The sequence below is a fragment of the Dipodomys ordii genome, unplaced genomic scaffold (genome assembly GCF_000151885.1).
Source record: "Dipodomys ordii isolate 6190 unplaced genomic scaffold, Dord_2.0 Scaffold5, whole genome shotgun sequence".
NCBI classification, from domain to species: Eukaryota; Metazoa; Chordata; class Mammalia; order Rodentia; family Heteromyidae; genus Dipodomys; species Dipodomys ordii.
Genome location: NW_012267221.1, coordinates 35,731,212 through 35,743,406, shown reverse-complemented (window position 1 = coordinate 35,743,406; position 12,195 = coordinate 35,731,212). Strand labels below are relative to the sequence as shown.

General features: G+C 35.2%; 1 protein-coding gene across 1 annotated transcript in view; it reads left to right on the top strand.

Annotated features, from left to right (window-relative positions):
- Col5a2 (collagen, type V, alpha 2) overlaps nucleotides 1–12,195 on the top strand; it is a 132,585-nt gene that overhangs the window by 107,456 nt on the left and 12,934 nt on the right. Inside the window, exons 31-44 of the mRNA XM_013027576.1 lie at nucleotides 232–276; nucleotides 609–707; nucleotides 2,546–2,653; nucleotides 2,932–2,985; nucleotides 4,653–4,706; nucleotides 4,896–4,949; nucleotides 5,580–5,633; nucleotides 6,014–6,121; nucleotides 6,244–6,297; nucleotides 6,803–6,856; nucleotides 7,459–7,620; nucleotides 8,607–8,714; nucleotides 9,664–9,771; nucleotides 10,714–10,767. Of these exons, the coding sequence (XP_012883030.1) occupies nucleotides 232–276; nucleotides 609–707; nucleotides 2,546–2,653; nucleotides 2,932–2,985; nucleotides 4,653–4,706; nucleotides 4,896–4,949; nucleotides 5,580–5,633; nucleotides 6,014–6,121; nucleotides 6,244–6,297; nucleotides 6,803–6,856; nucleotides 7,459–7,620; nucleotides 8,607–8,714; nucleotides 9,664–9,771; nucleotides 10,714–10,767 (1,116 nt within the window). The remainder of the gene's footprint in view (nucleotides 1–231; nucleotides 277–608; nucleotides 708–2,545; nucleotides 2,654–2,931; nucleotides 2,986–4,652; nucleotides 4,707–4,895; nucleotides 4,950–5,579; nucleotides 5,634–6,013; nucleotides 6,122–6,243; nucleotides 6,298–6,802; nucleotides 6,857–7,458; nucleotides 7,621–8,606; nucleotides 8,715–9,663; nucleotides 9,772–10,713; nucleotides 10,768–12,195) is intronic.

Here is a 12,195-nt window from a genome sequence, read left to right as displayed (position 1 = left end):
ATTATTTTACCTTTCTCTTTCCAAAAGTCAAACGTTCAAGTAATATACATTTTCCTTCAAATATGCTTCTATTTATTATATACAATATTGCCTCATTTAGGAAAGTATATTAGCCTTCTAATAGTACACTAATAACAGTTGAATGCATGATCTGGAAAGATTCCTAATAAATGACTAAAAACTAGCTCAAAGCTTTTTTTCCCTTCATTTTTAAAAAAATCAAATTTATAGGGTGTTCCTGGAGATCCTGGAGCAGTTGGCCCATTAGGACCTAGAGTAAGTAATTTTGTTTCATAATTCACTGTGTTTTCCCTTCAACTTAAAAAGGCATCTTTAATCTTAAAGGGGGCTTTATTCGAGCATTCTATTTGTAGGCTAGAGGGAAATCATCTTGTAAGAAATACTTTATCTCAAGATACTCTTTTTATCTCAAGATACTCTACCATACTCTTTAAATTTATGACTTAGCACTAAAATAATAAAATAGAACTTCAGTAATGAGCCATTTCTAAATTTTTCTCTATTAGGAGAAGTTATGTTACAGAAATATTTTGACCCATTTTTAGCTATGGAATTGTGATTGTGTCAACTTTGTAATGTTATGTTAGGGTGAGCGAGGCAATCCTGGAGAAAGAGGAGAACCTGGGATAACTGGACTCCCCGGTGAGAAAGGAATGGCCGGGGGACATGGTCCCGATGGGCCGAAAGTAAGTAGAATGATGATCTCAATGTTGTAAACTTCTAAAACATTTTTCTATAAGAAACACTGGATGGTACTAGAATGGGTATTTCTTGGTTTTCCAAGATGACTCAATTTTATCACTTTCTCTTTCCATAATTTTTTAAAGAAAAAATGGTCAGAAACAGATATTTATTTGAATTACATTATTTTAGAATAGGTGATCCTGCACATTGCTTATTCATTCACTCATTCAGCTGCCTATCAAAGCCAGGCTCTTTTTAAAAAATACTTTTTTGTTGTAAAAATAGTGTACAGAGGGGTTACAGTTACATGAGTAAGGTTATGAGTACATTTCCTATCGAGCACTGTTGCCTACTCCTTTGTTTTTCTCCTACCATCCCTTCCTCCCTCCCCCAAACTATTCCCCCCCTCACCTCGCTTTCCCCCTGAAGTTGTAAAGTTCATTTTCAACATAATATCTTGTACAGCTCATTGTTACAATGGGTCAGCCTGTATCCCTATTTAAGCATTTTGTTTTTCCCCTTCCCATCCCCAAGTTAGAAAAATGTATATACAAGATGCAGGGCACCAGAATCAAATCCAGGGAAAATAGAGGTTCTGCTGTGGGGGAGGAACATACCAAAGAAACAAAAAAAAATCACATAATCCATACATTTTTAATTAGTGCCTAACTAGAACTTTTACTGGCAACTAAAGAGAGTTTAAAAAATCTGGGATGACTCTCATGGTGTTGGGCACTTAATGATTAAGTCCCTTATACATGCTTATTGGGGATATTAACTTTTGTTAAAAACTCCCGTGAATAAGCAGAGACAAAAAGAGAAAAATTGCATAATTTATTAGGAGGTATTCCTAATCACATGTTCCATTTTCCTTGTGTTTGGTTCCCAAAGTTCTACTTTCTACTTTCTATATAAAAATAGTCACTTTTTGAGTCTGAAAGTATAATACATCATAAGGCAAAAATCAGTATCCTTTCCTTTGAAGTTCTATTTCATGATTGATAGAAGATAATATCTCCAATTTTAGTATACATAACTGAAGTAGAATTTTTTCTTGTGATAATATGAGAATCCTTAATACCTTTAGGGCCCCGAACAATTGAATAAGCTAAGTTGAATTTAATCACTAAGTTATCTGGAAAAGCAACTAAATACTGCAGGCCCCCTAAAGAAAAAACTGAAATCTTTCTTTTCATCAAATACAAGATCTTTCTTATCTGGAAGGTAGTATCTCATGCTTATAATCCTTAGGAGGCTGAGATCTGAGGATCATGGTTTGAAAATCCAGCCTGGGCAGGAAAGTCTGTGAGATTCTTATTTCCAATTCAGTCCTAAAACCTAGAAATGGATCTCTGGCTTAGTTGGAGAGTTCTAGCTGTTAGAAAAAACAAACAAATAACAATAACAACAAACAGCTCAGGGACAGTGCTCATCCTAACTTCAAGTCTCGAGATCAGAATACACACACACACACACACACACACACACACACACACACACACACACACACAAATAAATACATGTATAAATAAGATCTACCTTCTTTATTAGTATCATTATATATAGTGAACAAAAGAAAAACACATTATTTTAATTTTAATTTTTGTTCAATTTTCTCTCAAGAAAAAAATAGAAACATAAACCAAAAACAATTCAGATTTTTTTAATCTCAAAACTTCAGCTCAGAGACAAACTTCCATAATGCAAAGCACAAGTACTAAGCCAAACTATGTGAAATTTCTGACATCCAACTGTTTTTTTTTAAATCTACAAAATCATCAATTCCATATAGTTCAGTCTTAACATACTGAAATTGTCACTCATTACCTGTTTGCATTAGGGCAGCCCGGGTCCATCCGGGACCGTTGGAGATACAGGCCCACCTGGTCTTCAGGGTATGCCAGGAGAAAGAGGAATTGCGGGAACTCCTGGACCCAAGGGTGACAGAGTAAGTCTGTTTTATTTTCCAGTTCATTCTTTAGACTTTCTAATGATAATGATTTTGGGGGCAAGCTTTTACTTTTATCAACAAGCTATCAGTGAATTCCAAGTTATTTGTATATTTATTCTCCTTACATATTTATTGAAAAAATGCACAGATGTGATTGTAGATTCAAGAAACAACCATGAAGACAGCCTTTAAGCTCTTCTCCTCAGGAAGGTTTTTTCATACACGTAGGGAACAGCCAATTGAAGTAACAAATGGTGTTTCTTGTGGTTTTTCAGGGTGGTATAGGAGAGAAAGGTGCTGAAGGAACAGCTGGAAATGACGGAGCAAGGGTGAGTGAGACATGCGCATTCTTCTAGCTGGGCTAGAAAACATTCTAATGATCTTATGAACTTGCTTCAGTTTTTCAAAATGAAGTTAATTTTTGTCCTACTGTAATTAATTGTAATCTTTGTCTGATTCACACCAAATCTCAAAAGCCGTCATTCTAATCTTGATTTCCAAGTAAACAGGATTAGGTCATTGTTGAAAGACCAACATAATACATACCTTTTTTTTTGGCCTTTGGATTAGGTGATTTAAACAAATGAGCTCACTCTATTTTTTTCTTTATAACCATTATAATTTATATTCAATGATCATTTAAAATGAGTTGGTGTGAAACTCCTTCCAACACAGGCTAAGAGAATTGTATAGTAATGGAAGTTCTGATGTGTTTCTCAATGTACAAGATAACAGAATTACACTACTGTGAGTAATTATTAATGTTTTTAATCAATAAAGAAATTTAACAATTTAAATGTCAAGAGAGATGGTTAATGCAAAAAATTAATACACTTTTAGAAACAGACATTTAATAGGCTTTAAGTCTTCAAAATTAGCCGACATTTGCCATTCCAACGATAATCAGACTAGAAGAACAATATTTACAAATATGATTGAATTCCATATTTGTATGATTAGTCACAGTGGCTCAAACATCCAGTATTTTCTGGAACAGTTTCTGCTATTTCGTGAACTATTTCTGTTCAGTAAGACATAGTTTGCTGTTAGTTGTAAGTATGTTTTAGAAATATGAACTGTTCCAATTCTTTCTGGAATGAATTAATTAAAAAAAAGAAAGAGAGAGGAGGGAGGGAGGAAGGAAGTGGGGGGTTCTGAGGATGTAGCTTAGTGGTAGAGTGCTTGCCTAGCATGCATGAAGCCCTGGGTTTGGTTCCTCAGTACCACATATACAGAAAAAGCCATAGTGGCACTGTGCATCAAGTGGTGCAGTGCTAGCCTTGAGCAAAAGAAGCTCAAGGATAGTTCCCAGCTCTAAATTCAAGCCCCAGGACTGGCAAAATAAAAAAGGAGAGAGAGATAGAGGAAGAAAGGGAGGAATGAAGGAAGGAAGGAAGGAAGGAAGAGAGAGGGAAGGAGGAAGGAAGAAAGGAAGAGAGAGGAAGACAAGAAGGAAGAAAGGAAGGGAAGAAGGAAAGAAATGAAATTAGCAAGACTTCATTTTTAAATCAGTTAATGTCTGTTGTTATATGATTTAAGAGTAGATTACAAAGCAATAGCATATACTCAAATTTCAAATAAATATTAACAGACTAAGAATAGGATTTCTGCTCAAATAACCTATATTCAAAGTAGATATTATAATGTATATTCAAATTTCAAAGTAGAAGTTAACAAAATTAAACAGACTAAGAAACTGAAACATTGTCTAAGGATAACTAATATTGAAAAGCAGCTCATGTATTCATGTTAAGCTAAGTGAGCTTGTAACATTCTGCAGAAAAAATCTGGAAATTGTATTGGACCAAACAGAAATTCTGGAAACTGTACAGCTTATATTATTTATTGTAGATAATGACTAAAAATAGCAGGTAAATTATAATAACTTTTATTTGTTTAAAAATGACAATTTTTATATACTCTTTTTTGTTTGCTTAAAAGTGACCATTTTTATGTAATCTTTTTTCTAATATATTTATGTTTTGTTAATTGACAGGGTCTTCCTGGTCCCTTGGGCCCCCCAGGCCCTGCAGGTCCAACTGGAGAAAAGGTAAGTCAAACTGTTATTTTGTATACTTAAAATGAGGAAACCTCATGTTTCCTCTTCCAGAAAATTCTGGGTCTGAGAAAGGCCATCTCAGAATTATCTCCCATATCTATCTACACATGGTACCAGTATTGTTCAATGGTTTTGTTTCCTACTGCTTGGGACAATGACCACCAAAAATGTACTTTCTAGGGTGAACCTGGTCCTCGAGGTTTAGTTGGTCCACCTGGATCCCGTGGCAATCCTGTAAGTAATAGTATTTTGATATTCTTTATTATGAAAATGAGCCACCCCAAACAATTCATTATTTATTTGCTTATTTTTATATCAATCAATCAATCAATCTATCTATCTATCTATCTATCTATCTATCTAACTCTGGGCCTGGGCGCTGTCCCTTAGCTCTTCAGCTCAAGGCTAGCGCCCTACCACCTGAGCCACAGAGCCACTTCCGGCATTTTTCTTTTTGCTTATGTGGTGCTGAGGAATCGAACCCAGGGCCTCAGGCATGCAAGGCAAGCGCTCTACCACTGAGCCACCTTCCCAGCCCCTAATTTCCATGCTTTTTAACTTTTAGTTTTCCATGACTTTTAACTTTTAGTTTTTGAATTACACTTTAAAATAATTTGGGGGTATGAAGTCTAGATGGACAATTTGTTTGCCAAATAATTAAGAAACTTTTTGAGACTCGTGAACTATGAACTCTTGTTTAATAACCTATACATTAGTATCATTTTTAATTATACTTCTCAATCAATGCATCTAATGTCTCTATAGATACAGTTAACTGCACAAAATTTTTATAAACCTATTTTAAAATATTCTTATTTACAATAATAAATGTATGAAAGCTTAATAATCTTTATTTTCTCTTAGGGTTCTCGTGGTGAAAATGGCCCAACCGGGGCTGTTGGTTTTGCGGGACCCCAGGTATACTTTTCACATATCTCTAATTTGCAAATTAACAATGTTCTTGTATATAAAGTAGTTTAAATATTATTATCATTTTTAAGTTATATTAAAACTTCTGAACAGTTTTCTAGGCAATATTCTCATTTTCAATATATTTTTCACAGGTAGCACACAAATGTTTACAGTGTTTGAGCTTACCTATTTGTTATAAAAAAATAAAGTATGCCAGTATAGACTATCTAAATATTTTATTATTATTTTCTTCTATTATGCTTTAATTCTGATTACAAGCATCATTTCACAATAAGCAACCAAATGGTATATTAATATTATACGAATGGTAATTAATGTGTGCGTTAATCTTACAATCAGTTGTTCATCTCTGTGATTGAACATAGGGGCCTGATGGACAACCTGGAGTGAAGGGAGAACCTGGAGAGCCAGGGCAGAAAGGAGATGCCGGATCTCCTGGACCACAAGGGCTTGCAGGGTCCCCTGGCCCTCATGTAAGTTAGAAAAAAAACCAAATGAACCAAAAGGCATAATTTGAGTCTAGTTCTGATGTTAGAGTGTCCATTAAGCCTATTGTGCAGTAGGTGTCTGATGGGTTTTTGCTTATTTTATGTAGGGTCCTCATGGTGTTCCAGGGCTGAAAGGTGGTAGAGGAACCCAGGGTCCACCAGTAAGTTGCTTTCATACTATTGAGAATTGGCTCAACTCATCCACATTGTCTATTACTTCCTTGCCTCATCAAAGTTAATCTTCATGAAACTTTAACAAGGATTAAATGCATTACCTATACAGTGGAGCAAAAGAATACTTACAATGGAGATCATTTTGTAATTTGAAATAGCCAGCTGCTTCGTGTGTGAAATAAATAATGTCTTACCTAAGCAAAAGGGTAAACAGATAGTGTGAAAACGTTTGCATTATATGATTCTGGGAAGTATCTGGTGAATATCCAAGTTAAAGAAGAATAGAATGGGAAAATCTGTGCCCTTTCTACAAACCAATCCAGATTCTTTCTCAAAAAAATATACTGCATGAGGAAAAATTAAACATATAATTACAATGTAGTAGAGACTCTCATGACCCAAGTTCTCCTCTGAAAAGGTAGAACTTAGGAAAATACGTATAACTAATAAATACTACTTTTAAAAATTGGCCCTATCATGTTATATTCCTAGGGTGCTACAGGATTTCCTGGTTCTGCAGGCAGAGTTGGACCCCCAGGTCCTGCTGTAAGTAGAATTAGTCATTCAAGTCATTTGTAATAGAATGAAAACAAACACACACACACACACACACACACACACACACTCATGCCTACACATTTGAGCTATTGTTTTTATTTAAGTATTTATCTGATTATAGCTCTTTTGCAATACTTCATTGTTATTTCGTCAAAAATGTTTGAAAATCCCATATTTCTGGGAGGAGCTTATTTTGAAAATCCTTCTTAGTCCCAATATCAGCTATACCCAACATTTATAGTATCAAGTGCACAAAACAATTCCATCTCTGAAACTCTCCTTAATAAATGTTATTGTAAGACCCAATCAGACAGAAACAATGTTCTATCTCCATATGTGGAACAGAGCTTTATTTACATTTGAAAATTCAATTTAATTTCACTGATAATGAAACCCAGATTTTCTTCTGGAGTACAAATCCACAGCTATGATTTGTTTTGTTTCTGTCTACATAGTGACAGATTATCTCACAGGGAAAATGAACCTAAAATTTTGGCCATCTGCAGAAAAGGCAGATGAGGCCTGTGGCCAATCCCTTTGACCTGGCTTTTACTTTTCCCTCCTTGATGTTCTTTCCTGTGTTAAACCAGGGAGCTCCAGGACCTGCAGGGCCTATCGGAGAGCCAGGGAAGGAGGGACCTCCAGGGCTTCGTGGGGACCCTGGCTCTCATGGACGAGTGGGAGATAGAGGACCAGCAGGGCCGCCTGGTGGCCCAGGAGACAAGGGAGACCCCGGAGAAGATGGGCAGCCTGTAAGTGTGGTACCTTTGTTTTATGCCATCTCCACTTGCCATATTTTTATGAAATACTTATATAAAAATCACTTTCCCAAAGAACCTGGTAAATTAACTGGGTATGTTCCTAAATTCTTTTAGGTGAATTATAGGATTTTTAATTCAAACAATCTGTTTTAAGAAAAAAATATGTATAAATATTTTTGGAAAAGTAATGAGCATAGATTTTAAAGAACTAAACAAAAATATTATTTGTTAAATTTAGTATGTGAAGACAATCAAACATATTTTTAGTGACTAAATACCATTAAATATTAATATATTTAGGATATATTTAGAGACATACTATTTCTTAACTCTTTAAATTTCTGATTTTAGGAGGAGAATATTTCTTTGAATAGTTCCAGCTTTTTTCAGTCAAAATTCATATTATTTATTAAATTCTTTGCAGCTAGTGAAATGTTTTTACCTTTAAATAATGTTAGAGACTGAACTACAGCTGTGACTGTGCATATATGTTTAGGTATATAAACTGTAATATCTATCATCTCTTATAGTTTTGTGAAATGTACATAAACTATATGTAAAGCTAGGCACCGGTGGCTCATACCGGTAATCCTAGCTACTCAGGAGGCTGAGATCTGAGGATCATGGTTCAAAGCCAGCCAGGGCAGGAAAAGCGTGTGAGACTCTTATCTCCAATAAACCACCAGAAAAACGGAAGTGGCACTGGGGCTCAAGTGGTAGAGAGCTAGCCTTGAGCTGAAGAGCTGAGGGACAGGCCCAGGCCCTGAGTTTAAGCCCCATTACTGGCAAAAATAAAAAAATAAACTATATGTATATAGTTGTACAAGTATATAAACGATATCTATCTATTGTAGTTTTGTGAAAGAGAACTTTGTAAATATTGAATTATCCATCAAACCATAATCAATCTACTGTCAAATCTGTAGATATGGCTCTGTTATGTAGAAGTAGTAATTATAGTTTATCATCAATATTAGGGTCCAGATGGTCCACCTGGTCCAGCTGGAACTACTGGGCAAAGAGGGATTGTGGGCATGCCTGGACAGCGCGGAGAACGGGGCATGCCAGGCCTGCCTGGCCCCGCGGTGAGTAGCTGTCTCTCAATACTTCACTTTACATATGCAGTGCAATTGGTTCTGAGAGAACTGATTTTTTAACTGAATAGATTAAACTGTTATGAAGTGACACAAATTCGGAGTATATTAAAAACCATCTGATCTTACATGGTAAAAGCTTAACCACCTTGCAAAATCTTTTGAAAATGTAGTTGTTGAACCCTGAGGCTAAAGAAGTAGGCACATAAGGATTTTGTTTTTTGATGAGTTTAAAATCTTTCTTCAAGAATTTTAAAAAAGACGAATAAAGCCAGAAATGGGACTAAACTGATGAGCAGGTAGAAACTTTTAAAATAAACAGCTTTAAGAAAAGAACTCCTATTTCACAGTAAACCATCAAAGAGAAGAAGTAGTTGAGCTAAAGTAGTATTAGAGGTGAATGTGGGATGAACTCTAAAGAAGGGTTCTGGAGGTAATCTCTTTTTTTTCCTGAGGGTGTCTAAGAATGTCATATTGTTGGAGTATAGATGAAAGTTTGATAGCTTGATTTAATGTTGGTTTTTAAGAGACTAAATTTTATCAGAGAAGTATTTACAATGCCTGAGGGAAGAAAATAATTATATTCTATATTGATATTGAATGGAGAGAGGGAGGAGAGGTAGAGGGAAGGAGAGAAAGAGAGAGAGAGAGAAGAAAGGAGGGAGGGAGAGACAGAGAGCACTATGGAGAGAACCCTAAGTGGAAATCTGAAGCCATCAAATGAGGAGTTAAGTTAGAGCAACAGAATAATAAGGGCTGTATCTCTTGATACAGATTCTAGAAGTACAGAATTTCTTTTGTTTCTTCTGATATGCTACAAGGGAAGTAATAAAAAGTCATGCATGAATTCTGTAGGATAGTGTACAGTTATTGATACAGGAAACAATGAGTCACCTTTGGTTGCTCAGAAGTGGTTGAGTTATTTGTATTTCACTTTCAGGGCACACCAGGAAAAGTAGGACCAACTGGTGCAACAGGAGATAAAGGTCCACCAGGGCCTGTGGGACCCCCTGGCTCAAATGGTCCTGTTGGAGAACCCGGACCAGAAGTGAGTACTTCATTGAAAATAGCTCTATTTTGTTACCTGGGTGTCAAGAGGACAGTTTTTTTTTCTTTTGCATGTAAAAATAACTTAGAATTTTTAAAACTTGTCGCATATTTATCTCATCTAGAACTAGTGACTTAGTGACTTAGCTTTTGTCAAATTGTTCTGAAGGTGAAAGGACGTGCCCATTCATCTCCTTTGTTATTATTTCATTTTGCAATGGATATTTATCAAAATTGCCAACTCTTATGGTGATAGGATTAATGTGACTGTTAAAGTTTGTAAAAAGGGCACAGCAAGTAGAGGACATTTTGCTAAGTGTTGCTATAAAGCAGCATTATGGATGTCTTGTCCTTTTAGACACTTTGGGGGTGGAAATCAGTTTTTGACAGGTAATTCGAGAACTTAAAGGTGGTAATACCCTCTGTGAAATACTTTAATGAGTGAGTCACAGTGACACTCTCCTGAAAAAATTAATCAGTAGTTTTCAGGGCTAATATATTAAACAATAAAAGCATTGTTAAGAAATCAATCAAAATAAAATAAGGGAAGAAGGCCATACATTTTGAAAGTAATTCAATATAACCAGAAAACCGTTACTTGATTCCAAAACTATAAGAATATTCATTGGAGAAACTCAAGAAGTGAAAACAACATTCATTGAAAAGACAGACAAAATATAAAATGGTAATAATTTAATTGTGCTCTGCTTATTTCAAGGTAGTTAAGGATTTGTTTAAAATTATGAACCAGAAATGGTTGTTAGGAAATGTTGAAAATATTAGGAACACGATAGACATCTTTCTTCTGCTGAGATTTTTCATATGGTGATTTAAGTTTACAAAAGAGAAGTGTTAAATATGTAGTTACTTTTCTGACAATTGGGGATGAAAGTTTTAATTAAAACTACCCAGTTAATCATTTTTCAAATATTGTTTTACCTAGGGTCCAGCTGGTAATGATGGGACCCCAGGACGGGATGGAGCTGTTGGAGAACGTGTAAGAGCAATGTTATAAAAATATAGGTTTACCTAAGTCTGAAATCATTGAGAGTTTAGTATTATATTTAAAAATCTAAACTTTCTTCTCATAGGGCCCAGGCAGCTCTGTTTTTCCTTCTGATGATAGTGCTACTCTCAGCCTCCCGCCCCATGTGTCTCTTTGTGTTTTTCTGGGAATTAAATTCAGATTCTACAGCAGAACTTAAGCCACATCCCTAATTTCCTATAAATGTTGACCTTTTTGCCCTGGCTGTCTTTCCACTGGTCCTTCTGTGTTCACCTCCTGAATAGTTGGGATTATAGGTGTGAACCATCAGGTCCAACCCATAACAAAACTCTTTGTAAGGTCTTAAGTTTTAAAAATATTTTAAATCAATAGTGCTTAAATAAATGGCAAATTATAAAAGCATTTTTATGAAAAGCAGGGAGTATATTGTATTCTTTTCTGGGGCAACATAAAGGCTCTATGAGGACACACGCACACACACACATGGAATGTTCTAAGTTGCAAAATTATTCACAAAAGTACAAAAGTTCAAATAGAGCTGTGAGACATGAATTTCTCTACTCACCCTCTAAAGTGAATGATTTATAGCCATGTGCTTTCTAAACACTATACATTCCCTGATGTGTTTTAAAATTAAACATGTGCTGAACTGAAAATTCTTTCAACTCTGGTTAAAGTTCAGTCCTTTTAGCAATTGCACACTTGTCTTCAGCTATACACCAGGCTTCTCTGAAGTCTATTATGATGGAGTAACTCTACCATTGTAAAGATTCCTAATTAGCTGAAGAATTTGAAGCTAAAAACTTCCAATTTGGAGACCTGATCTGATAAGAAACTAGCTATGCAATCGAAAGTTTTGCTTGAGGTACCTTCTAAAATAATTTTGGAAATCTATGGAGACTTGTTCTCATTTTAATTCACTGTCTCATTTATTTTAAGTCACAAAGTTAAATAGTTGTAATGAAGGTAATTCCTGATAAAAATCTGAATGTGTGCAGGCTTTAAATGAATTTTTTCCCCAAATCCTTTGAGTTGGCAGTTTAGCTTCTTCAATTTCTTGTAACTTAGCTACCAAAATTTATCCTGATTGCTAAATGTATCAGTCAGCTAGTAGTTGTTAATTCCTGCAAGAGAATGAAATCTGGCTGCATTTTAAGTAAAATAATTGTATTCACACATGTTCACATCACAATTATCTCACCTCTGACTTCTTAAGAAGAAAATATAAGATTATAGAAATCATCTGGATAAAATAAGAAACAGCCTCTTTCTTTGTAAATTCCTCTTAGCTTCACTTCAAGTGAACCCTGTACTCTAGAAACAGCACGATCTAATGCCTAGAACTATTTACTCTTTGAGACATTGCCTATAATAAAGTTGCACATGGTATAGTATCAGTTTTTTATCTCATAAAATGTG